The sequence below is a fragment of the Emys orbicularis genome, chromosome 15 (genome assembly GCF_028017835.1).
Source record: "Emys orbicularis isolate rEmyOrb1 chromosome 15, rEmyOrb1.hap1, whole genome shotgun sequence".
In the NCBI taxonomy this organism is placed as follows: Eukaryota; Metazoa; Chordata; order Testudines; family Emydidae; genus Emys; species Emys orbicularis.
The window spans coordinates 28,441,441-28,459,003 of record NC_088697.1 but is presented as its reverse complement, the minus strand read 5'-3'; the positions used below and the strand labels follow the sequence as shown (position 1 = coordinate 28,459,003).

The 17,563-nt window shown below is 48.1% G+C and overlaps 2 protein-coding genes across 2 annotated transcripts in view; one reads left to right on the top strand and one right to left on the bottom strand.

Moving 5' to 3' along the window:
* The window catches only part of CBL (Cbl proto-oncogene), a 49,299-nt gene extending 43,663 nt beyond the window's left edge, over positions 1–5,636 (top strand). Inside the window, exons 13-16 of the mRNA XM_065417446.1 lie at positions 207–362; positions 875–978; positions 2,101–2,283; positions 5,069–5,636. Of these exons, the coding sequence (XP_065273518.1) occupies positions 207–362; positions 875–978; positions 2,101–2,283; positions 5,069–5,349 (724 nt within the window). The 3' untranslated portion in view covers positions 5,350–5,636. The remainder of the gene's footprint in view (positions 1–206; positions 363–874; positions 979–2,100; positions 2,284–5,068) is intronic.
* An 8,338-nt stretch (positions 5,637–13,974) lies between these two features.
* Positions 13,975–17,563, bottom strand: part of MCAM (melanoma cell adhesion molecule) — a 35,082-nt gene continuing 31,493 nt past the window's right edge. Inside the window, exons 13-17 of the mRNA XM_065417052.1 lie at positions 17,217–17,255; positions 16,810–16,827; positions 15,758–15,899; positions 15,086–15,203; positions 13,975–14,004 (exon numbers count right to left, since the gene is read on the bottom strand). Coding sequence (XP_065273124.1) covers positions 13,975–14,004; positions 15,086–15,203; positions 15,758–15,899; positions 16,810–16,827; positions 17,217–17,255 — 347 coding nt within the window. The remainder of the gene's footprint in view (positions 14,005–15,085; positions 15,204–15,757; positions 15,900–16,809; positions 16,828–17,216; positions 17,256–17,563) is intronic.

Below are 17,563 nucleotides of genomic sequence, written 5' to 3'. Positions count from 1 at the left end.
CAGGTTGTTGCTTCAGTCAGAACCAGTTTGAAAAGTCTTGCTTGACGCTTTGGCTTTCAGCGCTTGAGAGCTGATGGGTGCTATTTTGTTGTTTGGATTAACCGTTGTTTGTTTTTATTTGCATTAACTATTTTTCAAACTGATGGTGTTTTTGTTTGGATTAACTGTTTTTCAAATGCTCTTGATCCTCTTCCTTCTGCCCCCAGACCACTGCCTGTGCCAAAACTGCAACCCGGGGAACAGTCTGAAAGCGATGAGGATACTGAATACATGTCACCATCCTCTCTGCCTCTGGTGCCACCTGGTCCTGCCCTACAAAAACCAGAGATCAAACTGCCTTTGGAAATGACTCCTGGTTTACGGTGAGACTACAGTTGTCTCTGCTGCGTTTACAACCCCACCCGTCTAAGGAGGCTTGTTCATTTATTCTGGCTGAGGTTTTATTCCCGTGGTTTACTTGCTGTCTGTTTCCCACTGGTATTGACCAGAACTAGATTAGAGTAGTGGGGTAAATGAAATGTGAACATTGCTCTGGTCTCAGAGTCCTTTATAGTGGAATCAGTTCACCCCTGCCCCCAGGCCATTTTTGTTGTTGGTCCTTTGACACCAGCAGACACAGAAATGTGACATTCCATGTACAGCTTTGTTCCCTCACTTTCCAGTTATACCAGTTAAATGTTGATCTGTTATGTTGCAATGGAGACAATGTCAGAATGTGTATGAGAGCAAATATTCTCTGAAAGAAAGTAGGTAGCAGAGCTGTGCTTCATATCACAGCATGCGTCTGAGAGGAATCTAAATAGCAGATTTTATGCGAGGAAGAAACTACTGTTGCATGTCTGAAGGGAACATTTTTTTCCCACTTTTCATTCAGAGAGTTGGAGTGTGACCAGACAAATAATGTCTGTATGTATGAAGCTATGTACAACATTCAGTCCCAGGCAACATCCTCTGACTTGGAGACCACCAACACTTCTGGTGAGTGGGCATGAATGCATGTTATAAAGCACCCAGGAGAGAAATTGGGTAGGAGTGAATTGATAAGATTCCCAGTTTAAATAGCATTTAAGCTATCATTTAACAGAGGTGTCACTTGCTGTTCAAGGTAAATAGTTTGTCATATGCGTAAGTGATCAATTGGCATTGCCTACAGACTGCGAACTGGGATGTCAGTAAAGAGAACCTGATCTGACATGGGTTTAAGACACTCATCAGTTGCTTAAAAGAAATCATTGTTATGAAGATTTTGTATGAAGTGGTAGTTGCTGTAGGTAGCTGGGATGGAAATTGTCAGCCCAGACTTGTCATCTTTCTGTTTCCAGCTGTTCCCATTAATTCTCATCATAATTATTGGTAGTTTTCACTGAATTTATGAATTCCTCCCTGTGCGTGTATCTGACACACTCCTTTTCTAGTGCGATCCATTTCAAGTCGCTGATTCTCAATGGAGTAGGCAAAGGCCTATGTGGCAGTTGTGATTAGTGGGGATATCACACAGCATGTCTCTAGGGCAAATTTTTTTGGCGTGCTAGCATTCTCACTGATGTCCTGAGACACTGGAATTTTCTGCCATTGGGGGATCAAGGTGAACCCAAATCTTGACCCTTTTGGGGATTGATGCAAGACGTGTCTCTTTTCACAGCCCCTGCCCCACATTAACACAGCTTCAAAATGACTTTGCCATTGCTTCTTGGAAGGGAATAGCCAAGAATGAGCATGCTCAAGATAGCGTATATATATTGAGGGAGGGATCTTAAAGGCATCTGCCTTGCTCCGCAAGCATAGTGTAAAGTTTTTAAAATTAAGTAGGAAAGCTGAAGTGCGTGTGTGCATGTGTGAGAGAGAGAGAGACACACGGGTTTTTAAAAAATAATATACCACTTGAGGCAGGGGTAGGCATTTACAACTCTTCCACTGTGATACTTTTTACACACTGCCTCCTGGAAAGAACTTCCTCTGGACTAGGGGTTTCAACAAGAGACCCGTAGCTATCTGCTCTGCGAAGGCATGTGGACTGATGTGAATGGAATGTACAGCCTGTCTCAAGAAAGAGAAGGCTCTGTTTAGCACTTGGAGCTAATTGTGTGTGTATTTTTCTAGATGAGGGGGATATGGCTGCAGCCAATGCCAGCAATGGCCCAGAAGAGTCTGAGAATGAAGAAGATGGATATGATATCCCCAAACCACCTTTACCAATTGCCACAGCTCGTCGCACGCTGTCTGATATCTCTAATGCCACGTCTGCCTTCAGCCGAATGTCTCTGGATTATGATCCCATCACAGGTGAACACCCTTACCTCCTGATTTTACAGTGGTATCTGATAATTTGGTACACATCTTTGAAGCTTCTCCATCAATAACTCGATATTGCCTTTATGCTACAGAAGAATCAGTTCTGTATTACAGAGGTGCTCCAGTCCTGAGGGGTTAGATCTTAATTTGTTGATTTAGATCTTAATATGTGCTGCACTAGCCATTTATACCATTTGGTGTTTGGATTAGCAGTTGGCAGAACCCACCGTATTCACCTGGTCATCGAGAATACTCCTCTATGGAAATTAGGTTTACCTGTAGCACTCACTGGCAGGGGAAGTAAGACACAGACTCTAGCTGGACTTAAAACTGAGCTTTCTGATGTTATTGCCCCTAAAGACATTGGTAACTCTGTAGGCAAAGGCAGTAAGAAAGACCAATCTTCGATCTTCTGTGCTAGGTCAGACTCTTGGGTATAGTTCTTTGCCAGCAGATGGAGCTAGTGTTCTGAAACTGTTTGGTGATATCCACCCTGTAGAGAGAAGGGACTTGCTGGTTTTCTGTCTCCAGCCAGTAGAGAATAGTGCTGTCCTGGCTAACACAGACTTGAAAAGAGAAAATCAAGGCTCACTCTGTCAAAAAATCCTGTTTGAGCCTGGGACTTCTCATTCTGCAACTATCTAGTCACTTCTGATGGAGGCACTGACCACCTTGGGGTTATGTCTTGCATCTTGTGGGGCTACTCTGCTGAGGAGTTCAGCATGCCTGATTCCCCCCAGGAATCAAAGGCTACTCCCAGAGGAAGAGGATGTGGTAAGGGGCTCAGAGGGACAAGTAAGAAACGGTGCTTCCTGCTCCCAAGCCCTCTAACCTAGCAGAGACTCTAAGCAAAGAGCAGCTCAAAGTAGTACCTTTCCTCTCAGATTCTCCAGGCAGCACCTTCCAGAGGGTGTCTTCCTTGCCTTGATCAGTGCCTTCCAGGTCTTTGCCTGGAAGTTTCAGATTCCAGCTTTCCTTCCTGCAGAGCCTCCAAGAACTTTTCCCTGAGCTGCTCTGCAGACTTCCAGCTCCCACTCCCTCAGGATGCTCTCCTCCAGTCCTGGGAAAAGCAGCAGGACTTTAATAGGTTTGCCACACATGCCCTTCCCTGCACCTCCTCTCATTACTCCACAGTGTTCATAGAACACCATGGGTGGGATAAAAGAGGAGCAGAATCTGCCATCTTTCTGTTTCCAGCTGTGCCACTGACTCACTGTGTAGCCATGGGGTTAAGGGACTTCCTGTATCTGTGCCTCGGTTTCCCCATCTGTAAAGTGGAGATAATGGTACTGTCCTTCCTTTGTAAAGTGCCTTGAGATCTACAGATGAAAAGTGCTTTAGGAGGGCTAAGTATTATGATTTTGGGAGTTTCCGTTGCTGTCTGAATCATGGGATATTGGCTCTTGTCAGAGGCTGGCTCCTAGGTGGGATGGACCATTATGGCAATGGCTGTGCTCGATGTCCTGTACCATAGAACGTAGCTTCCTTTACACTTGTAACAAGGCTACATACCCATGGCTACTGTTTCAGCGTGACCTGCTGTCTCTGAAACATGATCCAGCTTATGGTGAACTACCTATTTCTAAGGCAAATTGTGGAGGGAGTTCCTGTTCACAATTGTACGAAAGGCTTTTTGGTTATTTTTAAGCTGCTTGTTTTTCCTGGAAGATGAGCAAGTTGAACTGCATGTTGGTGGATGAGGCAGCTTCAGTGAATTTGTTGCCTGTTGTGCTTTTGATATGTTTTCCAGAGAGCCTGCATCATGGTGACTGCTTCCTTCCTGACACCAGTGCTGGCTTCTTATAACTAGATTGTTTGGGAGTTCTTACTCTAAGGTCTTGTACACTTTGCAGACGTTCATCCTCTTGGAAAATGCCATCTTCAGGCACCTGAGGGGTTACCCTGAAAGGCAGATCAAACTTTCTTAAGATGTTCAACATTCATGTTGAAAAGTTTCCAGTGATTTGAAAAGTAGGACAAAATGTTTTCTACAGCTGTCAAAGGTTAAAATGAGAAGACAACTGTAAGGAACCTGGGATAGCAAACAGTGATATCTGGAGGGGTCGTGTTCCTAGACACTGGGCAGATTTCCACTGGCAAATCAGTGACTGGTGTTTTTGTTACCTTTTCACAAGAGGATACAACGTGGCCTTTGGGAAGGTAGACGCTGGAATAATTCATTGTGAGGAAAGGCTGAAGAGGCTGAGTTTGTTGATCTGCTATAGCAGGGTTACTGTTACTAGGTAGGGTACCCTTCCACTGGCCCTATTGCAGAGGGAGCGGGGGATGTGGTGGTGAAGTGCAAAAGCAAGAGCAGACCTGGCCCTGAGACCAGAATGGCCAGGTCTCAGTAGAAAAGAGCGGTGCCTGATAAATTAGGTAATATGTGAGTGGTTAAACAGGGGTTTTTCCCAAGCCTTAGAAACACATTGGGATGTTCGGTGAAATCTTTTGCATATGCATTGTTTTTCCAGACCTCTCTCTTACTCTCATTTTGATATCTGAGGTTTGCTCACACAGACTTACCCAAACAGCTCCCATTTGCTTGATCTTGTTTCTATAAGCAAAACCAGTAGGGTTTACTCATTATTTATTAAATCTCTGTAACCATTTTTGTGCATCAGGGAAGAGGAGATGAGATAAACTGAAGTTGAAAGGACAGGCTGGCTGAGAAAAGTGGCTTGTGGTCCAGTGCTACAACAGTGTTCTAAAGCTGCCTGTTAATGCAACAAGCACTTGTTGTCTTCCAAAATAACACAGTTGTTTCTCCTTCTAGGTTCTTCCGATGGCTCTCAAGTTCCAGAAAGGCCGCCGAAGCCCTTACCGCGGAGGATAAACTCTGAACGGAAAGCCGGGAGTTGTCAGCAGGGTGGCGCTGGCGGTGGCACCAGCACATCGCCCCAGCTTTCCAGTGAGATTGAGAACCTTATGAGCCAGGGATACTCATATCAGGACATTCAGAAAGCACTGGTCATTGCACATAACAATATTGAAATGGCCAAGAATATTCTCCGGGAATTTGTCTCCATTTCCTCCCCTGCACACGTGGCCACATAGCACATCACCTCCCTGCCTACAACTTCAGTGGACCAACTGCCTGGGCAGCCCACAGCCCAGCTGCAACCGCAAGGAGGAAGGGGTTCCTTGAGAGACTTTGTGCTGAATTCAGCCCTGCCTCTTAAGAGAATCAGTTATCAGGTTTCTGTGGTTCCAGATTTCAAAGCAATGGAATGAAACCGAGCGGATAGATGTGTATACAGCGTGTGTCTTGGCATCGTTTTGGAATCCTTCACCCCCGCCTCTTGTCTGGGAGTACAGATTTGTTTCAAAGGGCATTGGTAGAAATCGGTATCATGACAAGTGATTCCAGAGCTGATGCTCTGGCGGTGGGGGAGTGTTTTGTGCTGTGAATTCTAACTGAATGCTCTGAAAATGTCTCCAGGTTGATGTGGTGTGTCCTGTGGTTCATGGTACTAGATTGGGACTTGTTCACTGCTGTGTGTTTTGGCTCAGGCTTTTTAGAGCAGTCTATAGGTGGCCCTCTGCTGGGAATACCTAGGAGATCTAGGAAGAAATGATTAGATTGCTTCCGTTTACTGTGGCATTTCTCTTGTACCCATAATTATTGGTCACAATTTAAGTCCTCCCCTTTAGCCGGGATGCAAGTGTGACTGGCAGCAGTCAGGTATTTTTAACTCCTTAGTGCTGGGAGATGGATTTCTCTCACCATGTATCGCATTGCCGGCACTGGATTCCAGGGAGTTAGTTAGGTTGAACTTTGGAAGGGGGGGGGGGGAGAGAGCATCTTTTGGAGAGAGTAGGCATGGAGAACTGGCTGCTGCTTATCCTTTTAGCCCAGAGCATTCTGTGCTTCAGTGCTTCAACTTGCTTACAGCTGTGCTGGACTTGAGCAGCTACCACTGGATACTCCCATGCACTCTTTCTATAGGAATGTTGCATCTGGTAAATATGATGATTTATTTATCTAAATTGCATGGCGGCTATAGCACACTAGTGGCCTTCACACACATTCCATCCTCTCCGTTAGAGAGCGCTTGTGGGAGCCACTCACCTGTGTGCCAGGTTTTTGTGGAGTAGGTAGGTGCAACCGATGTATCTCATCAGTATCGTGTCTGCTTTGTAGTAAAAATGCAACAAAATTCTCTATGAGGCTGTCTGCCACAATAATATGGGGCTTGCTTTCCCTTTCTTACACCAGGGAATTGTCAGAGCTTGTGTCAGACAGGAGATCAGAGGAAATTGTGTAGTTATGAAACAGTCAAACTGGACTTTAAAAGTTGGTGTTCAACTATTATTTTGGAAAAACCTGACTTGCTAGTATCCTGCTTAGTCAATCCCTTTCAATTTGTGTCTCTTTGGTGTTCACAAAGTGACTGATTCCGTCAGAGAGGAATTAAATCAAATAGAGATACAGAGACCATAGTCTGACAAATGGACAAAATGCACATGTATTCAGTGCACATTAACTTTTCAGATTGTGCCTGCAATTATTTGGCTCGCTGTTGAATGTCAGTAGTATGAATGAACAGCAGTCGTGACTAAATGAATATTGATGGCTTGAAATATCTGTAGGGGGGTGCGAGACTGTTTGATGTAGTTCGTCCCTTTGACAGAATCTGGTAATCAGATCAGCAGCCCGAAATTGACAGAGGGAATTTACCAAGAGTAATAGCAAATGTTACAGAAGGGAACAAAGTACTAGATTCTCATTTTAGGTGGAACATAATGATTCTCTCTGAATCTACAGCCTTATCGTTGTAAGTGCAGTGGGATCCAGGTGACATAAACGCATGGACTGTCCTCTTTCCTCCCTTCTTTGGTAAAGAAAATATTGTCTGGAATGCTAGGGAGAGCAACTCTCTGGGCGGTACAGTCACTGCCCATCAGTATTGCTTCTGTTTCATTGCCAGAGGTATAATTTGCAAACACAGCCTGATGCTGTGGTTTGAGTTGGTGCGAGCTGTGGGAGATGCTGACTGTTCACTGTAATAGTGCAAAGTCAAGTCGTGTGACTTCAGCGTGAGTTTCATGTGCATCGCTGAGGGCAGAGTCCAGCCCTAGTGAAGTTTTGAGCTGTAGAGAGAAGGGTGATGGTCTGCCCTCCATGGAATATACCTTTTCTCCTGTTCCTCTGCCTATGCACGTGACAGACAGCAACTAACATGTCATGTCTTGTTTTTTGTGTGAAATGCTGTGACAATAATACATAGCAGGCTCTGGTCAGCATGTCTTTCCGACCTTGTTGAAAAGCAGGTCTAGTGCAGGAACAGCTGAGGTTGGTACAAGGGCAGCTCTATTCTCTTATTACATCTGCATGACACAGTGGTAGTTTTGATCCTGACCAAGCAATTTCTGGAGTATCCGAATCATTTCCTGGTCTGTGCTTGTTCAAAATGTGCTTCAGAAGCAAATAGCGACCCTTCTGATGTGAAGACTACTCTTTTCTACCCCTTCTTGGTATCTGTCTCCAAAGCTGCCACTAACACGTTGGTTTTGCAGCCACTTCGCTTATAACTTTCTCTGCCAGGTCAGCCTGGATGTTTCAGTGTGCACGGTGGCTGTATTTTCAACAGGGTGGTAGTGTTTCTGCCGTTGCTGCAGAGCAGTTAAATTTAACCAGCTAAAAAGCCTTAACTTCTTGTCCTGCCATGCAGAGTGCATGTTGTTCAAACTAGCAGTGTCCTATTCCTTGTGGACAGTCCATTTTCACAGGCTCGTCCTGTTGCTAATTAGATCATGCCTAGCAAAGCTTTGACAGACCTCTTTTCAGGGGAGGTTCATTGCCTGTGGACATCATTCCAGGATTAGAGATTTAAAGGCAATCCTTGTGGTGTGGATCTCTGACGTTGTTTTTATGCATGTGCCCACTGTTTGTGTCTTAAACTTATCTGAGAAACTTAAGTGGCTTTTTCTCCTTGAACACGTGAATGTTTGTTACAGTCTGCGAGTGTTGCCGAAGCATAGCCAAGCCAACGGCGCTTCCTGAGGTTGTTCTCTGTGGAGTAAAGTCAAGCACCTTGTGGTGTATTTTCCTTGCTGCTTTTCTTTTGCAGAGGTAACCTTTATGATTGCCCCATCCCACCCCTGTGTCTTTATTCCAAAAGCTCAACTTCTTATTTTACTTTAAAAGAAAGAAATGGGGGGGGGGGGAGCCAAATGTCTAGTGCCTTTCTTAAGGGAATGCTGCATCTCCAGGCTGGATCCGAGTACTCTCTTGTGAAAACGTAGAGCCTCAACTAGACTAGCTTTACAGATGCCTGTGAGTGCAACTGCTTTGAAGGGGACGGAAGGGGGGGGTGGGCGGGAGAAGGGAGAGAGAGATGGGCAAGAGTTGCTTCAAAGATGACCCTGTGTTTTGTAGCATTTCAACTGTGGAGGTTTCTTACCTTATCCCTGTTACTAACAGTGACTTGTCTGGATTGGTGCTGTAATAAGCTTGGTGTGAAGACAGTAGAATTGTAATACAGGATTCTTTTTGCTTTTAACAAAACCAATCAGAGTTCTGGTCATAAAAATGCTGTTTGTCCCCCACCTCTTACCCCAGGAAACAAAGCAAGCAAAATACAGTGCAGTGAGAGAGGAGTTTCACCAAGTGACAATCGGCAGGTAGCTGTGGCTGCAGATGTGTGTCCCCTATTCCGAGTTTCCAGCCACTCCCTCCCAATTGTATGGGAATCTACAAGACAACCAGTTCCCACAGGAGGGCGGTAACAGCCATGCTGTGACTCCTCTAGCTGGAGAAATCTGCCTGCTGACCTGCACTTGTCTTGTTCCTCTCTGCAGGTGCTGCAGATTTAAGCCTTAAGCAGTTAGTGCCTCTGCTGGTTTGCAGTGGCTTTTGCTTTCTTTGTAAACACAGCTTTCCCCATGTGTCCCTAACTGCTACCCAAATCCCAGGGCAGCTGGATAGGTTTGGGGAACAGCACATTGCTTTATGCACTAAGACCCTGTACATCTTTCCAGCTAATCTAGGGGCAGAGTAATTGCTGTACATGTGCATTTTAGCTGACTAAGGACAAAAATGCAATTCCTGTGGCTTTTTTTTAAATGTGCCCCAGTTTAAAATCAGAGCAGGAAACAAGAACATTATTATTTTTTAAATTCCTAATATAAATCTTTTTTTTTTTAAATTCATGGTGGGGGAGGAAGAGTAGCTTTATTTCTCTTGAATAATGAATACCAATTTATATAATATCAGTGTTAAAATGTTGAGATTTTCACAAAATATTTTAAGAAGTATAATAGTGTCATTAATATAAAACAAATTTATATTCGCAGTATTTAATCCTTTCAGACCTGTAAAGAATAAGAAAAACAGAAGGTAAATATTCTTACAGAAAGTAGCTGAGCTTTAAGGTTCATTTGATTTAAAGTCCTCATTTTGTTTTGCAAATACATTGTTAATGTTTAGAAGTTATACTAATGTTATTTATTAATTTTTTTCATTCTTGTATGCAGCCCACTAAAGAGCTTTTTTGTTTTGAATTTCATGCACCTGTGTCAGTTTAAAAAAAAAAATACAAAACAAAACAAAGTTTTATTTTTAAATAAATTTCCTTTGTTGTAGCATATCAGTGAGGTGGTCTTAATGTGATTCATGGAAAGTACTGCTCTTGAAACTATCACAAGCATGTTCTATGTAACAGGGATGCACATTAAAAGCTGAAAACTACTGACTGGGTGTTCTTACCAACCAAAGGAACTGATAAAAGGTACCTGAGACCTTTTAAAGGTTATTTGGTACATCCTAATACAAACTGGTTTTATTAGGGTGGACAGCTAAGGCCTGGTCTACACTAGAAAAGATATACCAGTATAACTGTGTCTGTTACAGGTGGATTTTCCCCCCACTGGCATAGTTATACCAGTACAAACCCTAGTGTGGATGAAGTTATACTGGTACAGAAGCTCCCTGGGTTACGCAAACCCGGAATGGAACGCTTGTGTAAGTCGGGGAGCGTCTGTATATGGTGTATTTTGCTTCCTGAACTGGAGTATGGTATAAACACTTATACCAGTATAGCTGCATCCACGCTAGGGGTTTTTTCAGCGTCAGTCATACCAGTGTAGTTAAAGCTGCAAAACTCTAGCGTAGACAAGCCTTGAGACGCTGCAAGTTTGTCTTAAACTGCACAGCCCTACTGAGTGAGGATTGCTCCTCATTCACAGAACTTTGGTCTCCTGCTAACTCCTGTTAACACTGCCTCTTCTGAGCAAAGGTGGGAAATATAGGAAAAAGGGCCTGTCGCCAGCTGCTGGGATTCTAGGAAAGCATGTGCTTCTTAGGCAATGCAAACTGGTACCTGAGAGACCTCATTCTTATAAGAGACAAATGAGAAATTCCTCTCTTGAGTTGGGGGGGAGGGGGACGTGACGGACTCTTGACCTCTTATGAGAGATGACTGTCAATAGATCTTTCCTGAAATACTTGTCTGCTTCCTCTATAGCAGCAGCACAACTAGGGAGTTAAGTCGGGGTGGGCAAACTACGGCCCATTGGCCACATCTGGCCTGTCAGACTTTTTAATCCGGCCTTCGAACTCCTGCCGGGGAGCAAGGTCGGGGGCTTGCCCCGCTCCGCATGGCTCCTGGAAGCAGTGGCATGGCGGGCGTGTCCCCCCTTCAGCTCCTAGGCGTAGGGGCAGCCAGGGGGCTCCACACGCTGCCCCCACCCCAAGTGCCGGCTCTGCAGCTCCCGTTGGCCTGGAGCCAGAGGGGGGACATGCCACTGCTTCCGGGAGCTGCTTGAAGTAAGCGCCAGCTGGAGCCTTCTCCCCTGGCCACCTTCTGCACCCCAATCCCTTGCCCCACCCTGATCCCCCTCCCCCCCCGAACCCCTTGGTCTCAATCCAGGGCACCCTCCTGCACCCCAAACCCCTCATCCCCAGCCCCACCCCAGAGTCTGCACCCCCAGCCAGAGCCCTCACTCCCCCCTGCACCCCAGCCCGGAGCCCCCTCCCACACCCTGAACTCCTCATTTCTAGCCCCATCCCCAGTCGGAGCCCTCACCCCCTCCCGCACCCCAACCCCCAATTTCATGAGCATTGATGGCCCGTCATACAATTTCCATATCCAGATGTGGCCCTCGGGCCAAAAAGTTTGCCCACCCCGTGTGAGGTGGATATAAACCAAATTCAGTCCAACAAACGAGAGCTCCAGTTCTTGTGTCGAAGGGCTGGTCTACATTAGGGGGGGGATCGATCTAAGATACGCAACTTCAGCTGAAGTCTAAGTATCTTAGATCGAATTACCTGGGGTCCACACGGCGCAGGATCGATGGCCGCGGCTCCCCCGTCGACTGTGCTACCGCTGTTCGCTCTGGTGGAGTTCCGGAGTCGACGGTGAGCGCGTTCGGGGATCGATATATCGCGTCTTAACGAGACGCGATATATCGATCCCGGATAAATGGATTGCTACCCGCCGATACGGCGGGTAGTGAAGACGTACCCTAAGTGGGAATGCAGTAGTAGCGCCTGACCCAGTTGCAGGCATATATTATAAATGCAGGTTTCAGAGTTGCAGCCGTGTTAGTCTGTATCCGCAAAAAGAACAGGAGTACTTGTGGCACCTTAGAGACTAACAAATTTATTAGAGCCTAAGCTTTCGTGGGCTACAACCCACTTCTATGCATCCGAAGAAGTGGGTTGTAGCCCACGAAAGCTTAGGCTCTAATAAATTTGTTAGTCTCTAAGGTGCCACAAGTACTCCTGTTCTTTTTATTATAAATGCAGTAGATGAATGAGGGGTGAAGAGAGGAGGAGGTGAAAGCACATGCGCTGAAGTCATGCATTGGACAGTCCAAGTGTACAATCCACACTTAGGGAATGTCACCACCCCTAATTTAGTTTCTCACTGCACCATTGTGAATTGAGACAAAGTACAGCCAGTCCTGGAAGTATTTTGGCTTTTTATTTTCACATATATAAAAAAAACCCTGCAAATATCAGACAAAATCTTAAATTTACACACAAACCAACAAAAATATATATATATATATGTAACAAAAGCTTTTGCTTCTGATATTTCTAGCTCACAAGTACAGCTCACCCTTTTTGTTAATGAGTTGGTTGCATCTGCTGCTGCAGAGTCTCATTAACCGCTGAGGAAGTTGGGTGCATAGGGAAGGAGCTGCTATTGTTTTGCCCAGTGTTAATGTAAGGCTGTTTGTTGCTTAAGTGTTGGAGGAATGGAAAATAAATGGCTGGTTAAGTAGCAGCTATGGAGGGTGTATGCCTAGATGAAACAAGTTCTACAACTTGGTTTACTTCTCTAATAGGAATCGAGAAGGAAAAGCAAGGGGCTCATCTCCTCAGTGTTCGCCTGGGGGTGGGGGAGAGGTCCTAGGGCTGATGGAAGCAACAGCAGTATATGCTTGCAGGCTGGGTGTTATCAGTGAGGTGGTGTTCTATTGGATATCTCTGAGATAGCACCAGTTCAATATTCTGTGGGAGCTCAGTTCTGTCAGTTTCCCTTCTTGTTCACAGTTGTTACCTGTCGCCCCGGCCTAGGCCAGAGACTGTTATTTTAGTCAAGGATCTGTAATGTTTTATCTAGAGAGCATACTTAAAAAAAAAAAAAAAGCCCTAGAGAGGTGCCAATTTCTAAGCATGGCATAAAGCTTCTCTTCATCAGCCTTGACTTTAGACATGGTCGTCTGGAGGGCCTGCTCCTTTCAACAGCGGTACAGCTTAATTAGAAATCTGCCCAGGGTAGCCACGTTCCTCAGGGAGGTGGCAGGTAAGAAACTCCAGCTAAGCAATGCCACATCATGCAGCTTTAAAACTTTCATATGAACGTACTGTTGGGTCCAGTCCCTGCCGAAACCTCAGAACGACTGGGAGGCCCTGCTTTTTACTGCACGTAGAACAGAGATCCTTTCCTTTCAGCTACTTGTTCTCAATAGAGTCACTTGGGGAAAAACAAAATCAACTCTTCCAAGAATGGAGCGCTCTACCTGCATTTCACTGGTGCAAGTTGAGAGGCTGTGAATCTAAACCAGCAAAACAAGAACAGTTAAGGGAAAAGCTAAGAGAACTAACCATTTGGCATCCTACAATCCACCAGGTAAATTCCACCCCCTATCTGTAATTCATACTGTGCACCCACTATTCAGAGACTTAGCTGGATGCTGCTAATCTAATACGGGTTGTGGGGTTGGGGTTTTTTCAGTTGGAAGGAGCTCCAATTAAAAGCACAACTCTAGCCCTGACAAACCCAGACTGCCTAGCACTCTAGCCTACTTTCAGGAGGGCAGGGGGGACTTATCTGCTGTGAATTTTAGGTAAAAGGCTTCTTGACCCCCCCCCCCCAACACACACAACTGGAACAATAAAAAGCTAACGGTAACATTCCTGATAAGGCCTTAAATTCTTCCACCTATCAGGGCAATGTGGATGTTTTTCAAGAATTGGTTTTTGGCCTCTGAAGCAGTAAGTCAGTCCAGATTTGCCGCTGCTAGCGTGGTATCTTTCAGACCCTTGGCTAGTGTAATGGCCATTGGGCGGGGGGGGGCTGAGGTATTCCTCCCTGCAGAGCAGTCTCAGGGCTGTGATGCATTTCAAGGTCTCTGGCCATGCTCCCGGGGAGCTGGAGCAGGGTTGGGAGGTGGCGATCCAGGAACAGGAAAGGTTTGAAGGAAAAAACACACGGCGGGTCCCTCACTCTAGTTCCTCAGATCGATGTATTTCTCTGCCTTTGGACAAGAAATAAGTCATTAGAGGTAATCAGAGTGCAGGTTCTCCCTCCCCCCACATGTGAAAACACCAGCTGCTCAGAGCCAACCCGGTGCAATGTTCCTGGGTAAGTGTGACTCCTGGAGCAGTGGAGGCCCCTCCTTACACCGTTCTGTGGTTGAGTGATGATCTGAAGGCTACCGGGGCGTGTGCTCTCATATGCCGATTTGCATTAAACAAAGGAATATGGGAGCTGAACTGGAACTGTCCAACTGGAAACCTCTGCATATTAAAACTAGACAAAGCGCTTTAGGATAAACGGCAGGAACAATCCTATATTGGTGGGGGGGGGAACTGCCTCTTTAATTACTTATACCCCGTGGAGCAGCTTCCCCAGGGGAGAGGGAGAAAGCTCTCCTGCAGCAGAGCCCAGGAGTTAGGGCTGCTACCTTCTTCTCCTCCTCCTTGCAGTCCCATAGCTTAGGACGCCCCCTGCCCTGGTGTTGGTGGATCCCGTTCTTAGGCACCTACCTAGCATCTAGGGAGTCTAGGTCCCTACCCGGGCTTCGCGGAGGCCAGAGATTCTCTAGCCTGGAACGCCTACACCCCTTAGCTCCGGGACAGGCTGACCGTGAACGAAGAGGGGACAGGGAAACCTAAGGGCCGGGATCTGTGCTTTCTCCTGGGAGCCAGGGGAAGTGGCCAAGTTCACGGGGAGAGCGCTGAGGAGCGGGAAGGGAAAGTTTAGAGCAGAAGGGAAAGCAGTTTCAACACCGCTACTTCCCACTAGCATGCAGCAACACATCCCCATCTCAGCCCCAGCACTGACTGAGGTGAAATGAAAGTCTGGCACCACGAGGTCCCTCCACTTCCCTTATTTACTGCTGATGACGATGGATGATGAAGGCCCATGCAAGATCAGGGGTGCTGGGGACAGCAGTTGACAGCTGCTTCCCCAGCTCCAGAGGAGGCCTGCCCTCTGTGTGAAAGGCAGGGCAGAGACACCCCCTGTGCCCGTCAAGCATCACTGCTGCTCCTGGCCAGAGGCTGCAATGGGCCAGGCCAGCCCCCGGAAGGTAATTGCATGGAGAGCTGTCCTACCTGGTCACCTGCAGGTCTCTTCTCGCCGTTGGCACCCTGCAGAAGCCCCGCCTCTTCGGGAAGTTTATCTGACTTAACTTCAACTACAATCTCGTCTTTACGGGCATCTGGCCTGGTGCTAGGGGGAGGGAGGTGACAGTTTTCAGACACGTTTGAGGTACCCGAGCGCCTACGGGCTGAGGCGTGGGAGTCCAGGCCCTTGGGCTGATTCCTACAGGCTCCCAGAGGGCAGAAGGAAAAGGAGTCGGAGCAAAATCAAAGTACAGGCTGAGGGAAGCTTTCAACGACTCCAGCCTCTGCCAGTAGGAGGTGCTGTAGGGAAAGGGGCAGGAGCCCTGGGATAGCAGCCATGCTCAGTGCTGCTGGAGTGTGGGGATCGGAGCTACTCTGGTCACACACGGGATGGCTGGCTGATGGGGAAACTCAGCTGTGGCTCCCTACAGCGCCTGCTTCGGGAGCCTTTGCTGGGGGGAAGCTCTTGGCTACTCTACATCCAGCCCCCCCCCCGGCATGAGAACGGCCGTGAGGCATCCTAGCCCTTCCGGGGGTGTTCGGGGGAGAGCAAGGCGCCTGAATGGGATGAGATGGGAAGCGTGAATGATTTGGTGCGTCTTTGAGCCAAGCCCTCGCTAGCCGGGGGGCGCGAGCGCTGCGGGCGCAAGCTATGCTTACATGTCCTGCTTCCCGGTGCGGTTGCAGGGGATCTTGCCTTTCTTGTGCAGGAAGTAGAGCACGGCGCCGAGCACGGCGATCACTAGGATGCACACGATGACCGCCACGATGATCACGCCCTTGCTCTCCTGGGTCTTTTGCTCTGCTCGCAACAGACAGGTGCCGTTACTGCCTGACCCCACGGCTTCCCCGAGAGACGCCCGTCGCCTTCCACTCGCGGCAGTAGTAGGCAGCACGCTTACCTCTCCCCGGGCTGCATCGGAAGTGCACTGAAGGGGCAGGGGGTAGGGTGGGTAGCGGGGGAGGCACCAGGAAGAGAGGGGGATGCATGCAGCACAGCTAGCACAATGCACCGGGGGCACCTCGGGTTCTGTTCCTAGCCCTGCTGCTGGCTTGCTGGGGGTAACAATATGGATGTTTGTAACTGTGCTGTGTATTAGGCGGTAACTCCAGTGATGGGAGATCCCCTCCCGTTGACGGAGGTCGTGTCTTCACTGGCGCACAGCCGTTGTGCCGCGGGGTAGCGTGTCAACAAGCCGTCAGTGACTTCAGGTCCTAAGGCTCCAGGCGACTTGGCCTCCTATGTGCTTAAGCCACTTCTGGAAATGAGCCTTAGGCACATTTCACCCATCGTCTAAAGCCTCGGTCGGCTTCGAAACGCTCCGCTGACATGGAAGCACTTCTTATCCAAATACCGGGTTTCCGGCTCTAATTTAGACCTCCCTCTGCAGCATCTGCCCCCCAGTGCCAAGGACTGAGGGCATGAGAGCCCAGCTGAGTGAAGGCCAAAGAGTGGGGTGGAAACTAGGGGAAGAGTGGCCTAAAGGAGTCACATTCTAGTGCACGTTTCTGGGGTGTAATGGGAGGGCCGCACTCTGCAAACAGTGGGGGACCCAAAGCCATCAACACAGCTGTAGGCAGAGGGGAAGGCTGGGAGTAGGTGCCTGGAGGGCGCAAGAAGCGGTGCGAAGCGCTCACACAATGAAAGCAGGCCGGGGGTCTCAGGAGGGAAGGGACCAGCTGGAAGACAGGGGGTCCTGTGGGCTACTGACCTTTCTTGATGGGTTCCGCTAGAATGGCAATAAAGAATGGAGAGAGAGCACTGAATGAAGCCCATCCCTCCCCGGGGTGGGAAGGCACTGGACAGACATTCACCCCATTGGCTCCGGGACTTAACCGCCCACCCCCATGCCCCAGGGCAGCTCACAGGGTCTGAAGTTTAGCTCTAGGTGCCCATGGCATCTCTCCGTACCAGAACACCAAGGGGTGACTCGAAGGGATGCGGCTGCTATTCCCCATCCACCCCCATCTTCAAGGGGCCTGGGCAGCACTGCTTGGCCATTCTGGGCGCTCAGTGTCATCCCTGCCCCTCCACAGGGGTGCTTAATGTGTGGGTGAGATCGCCTCCCTTCGACCACGGCCGGGACCATTGTTCAGCACTGTCACTGGGGGCACTTACCGGTAGTGTTGCCAATAGGAGGAGGCATCGTCGTCGTTCCTGTAATGAAGACAGACATAGGCTGGTTGATTTGCTTCCTCCCCTCTCTCTCTGCAGAGCTGGGAGTGAGTTAGTATGAAGGGTGCCCCCAGCAGCATCCCAACCCAGCGCGCTCCAGCCTTGGACCATCTGTCTGTGCAGAGTGTCATTGAAACACCAGGGGCTGGAGCGGGCTAGCATTCCCTACCCCTATGCACGCCCCCGGGCAGCTGTGCAGACATGCTCACTGGCTTCCCCCAGCCAGTTACAGATTCACCCGTGTGCACAGTCCTCTCCTGCCACAGGGACCCAGGTCTAACCTGGCCAAA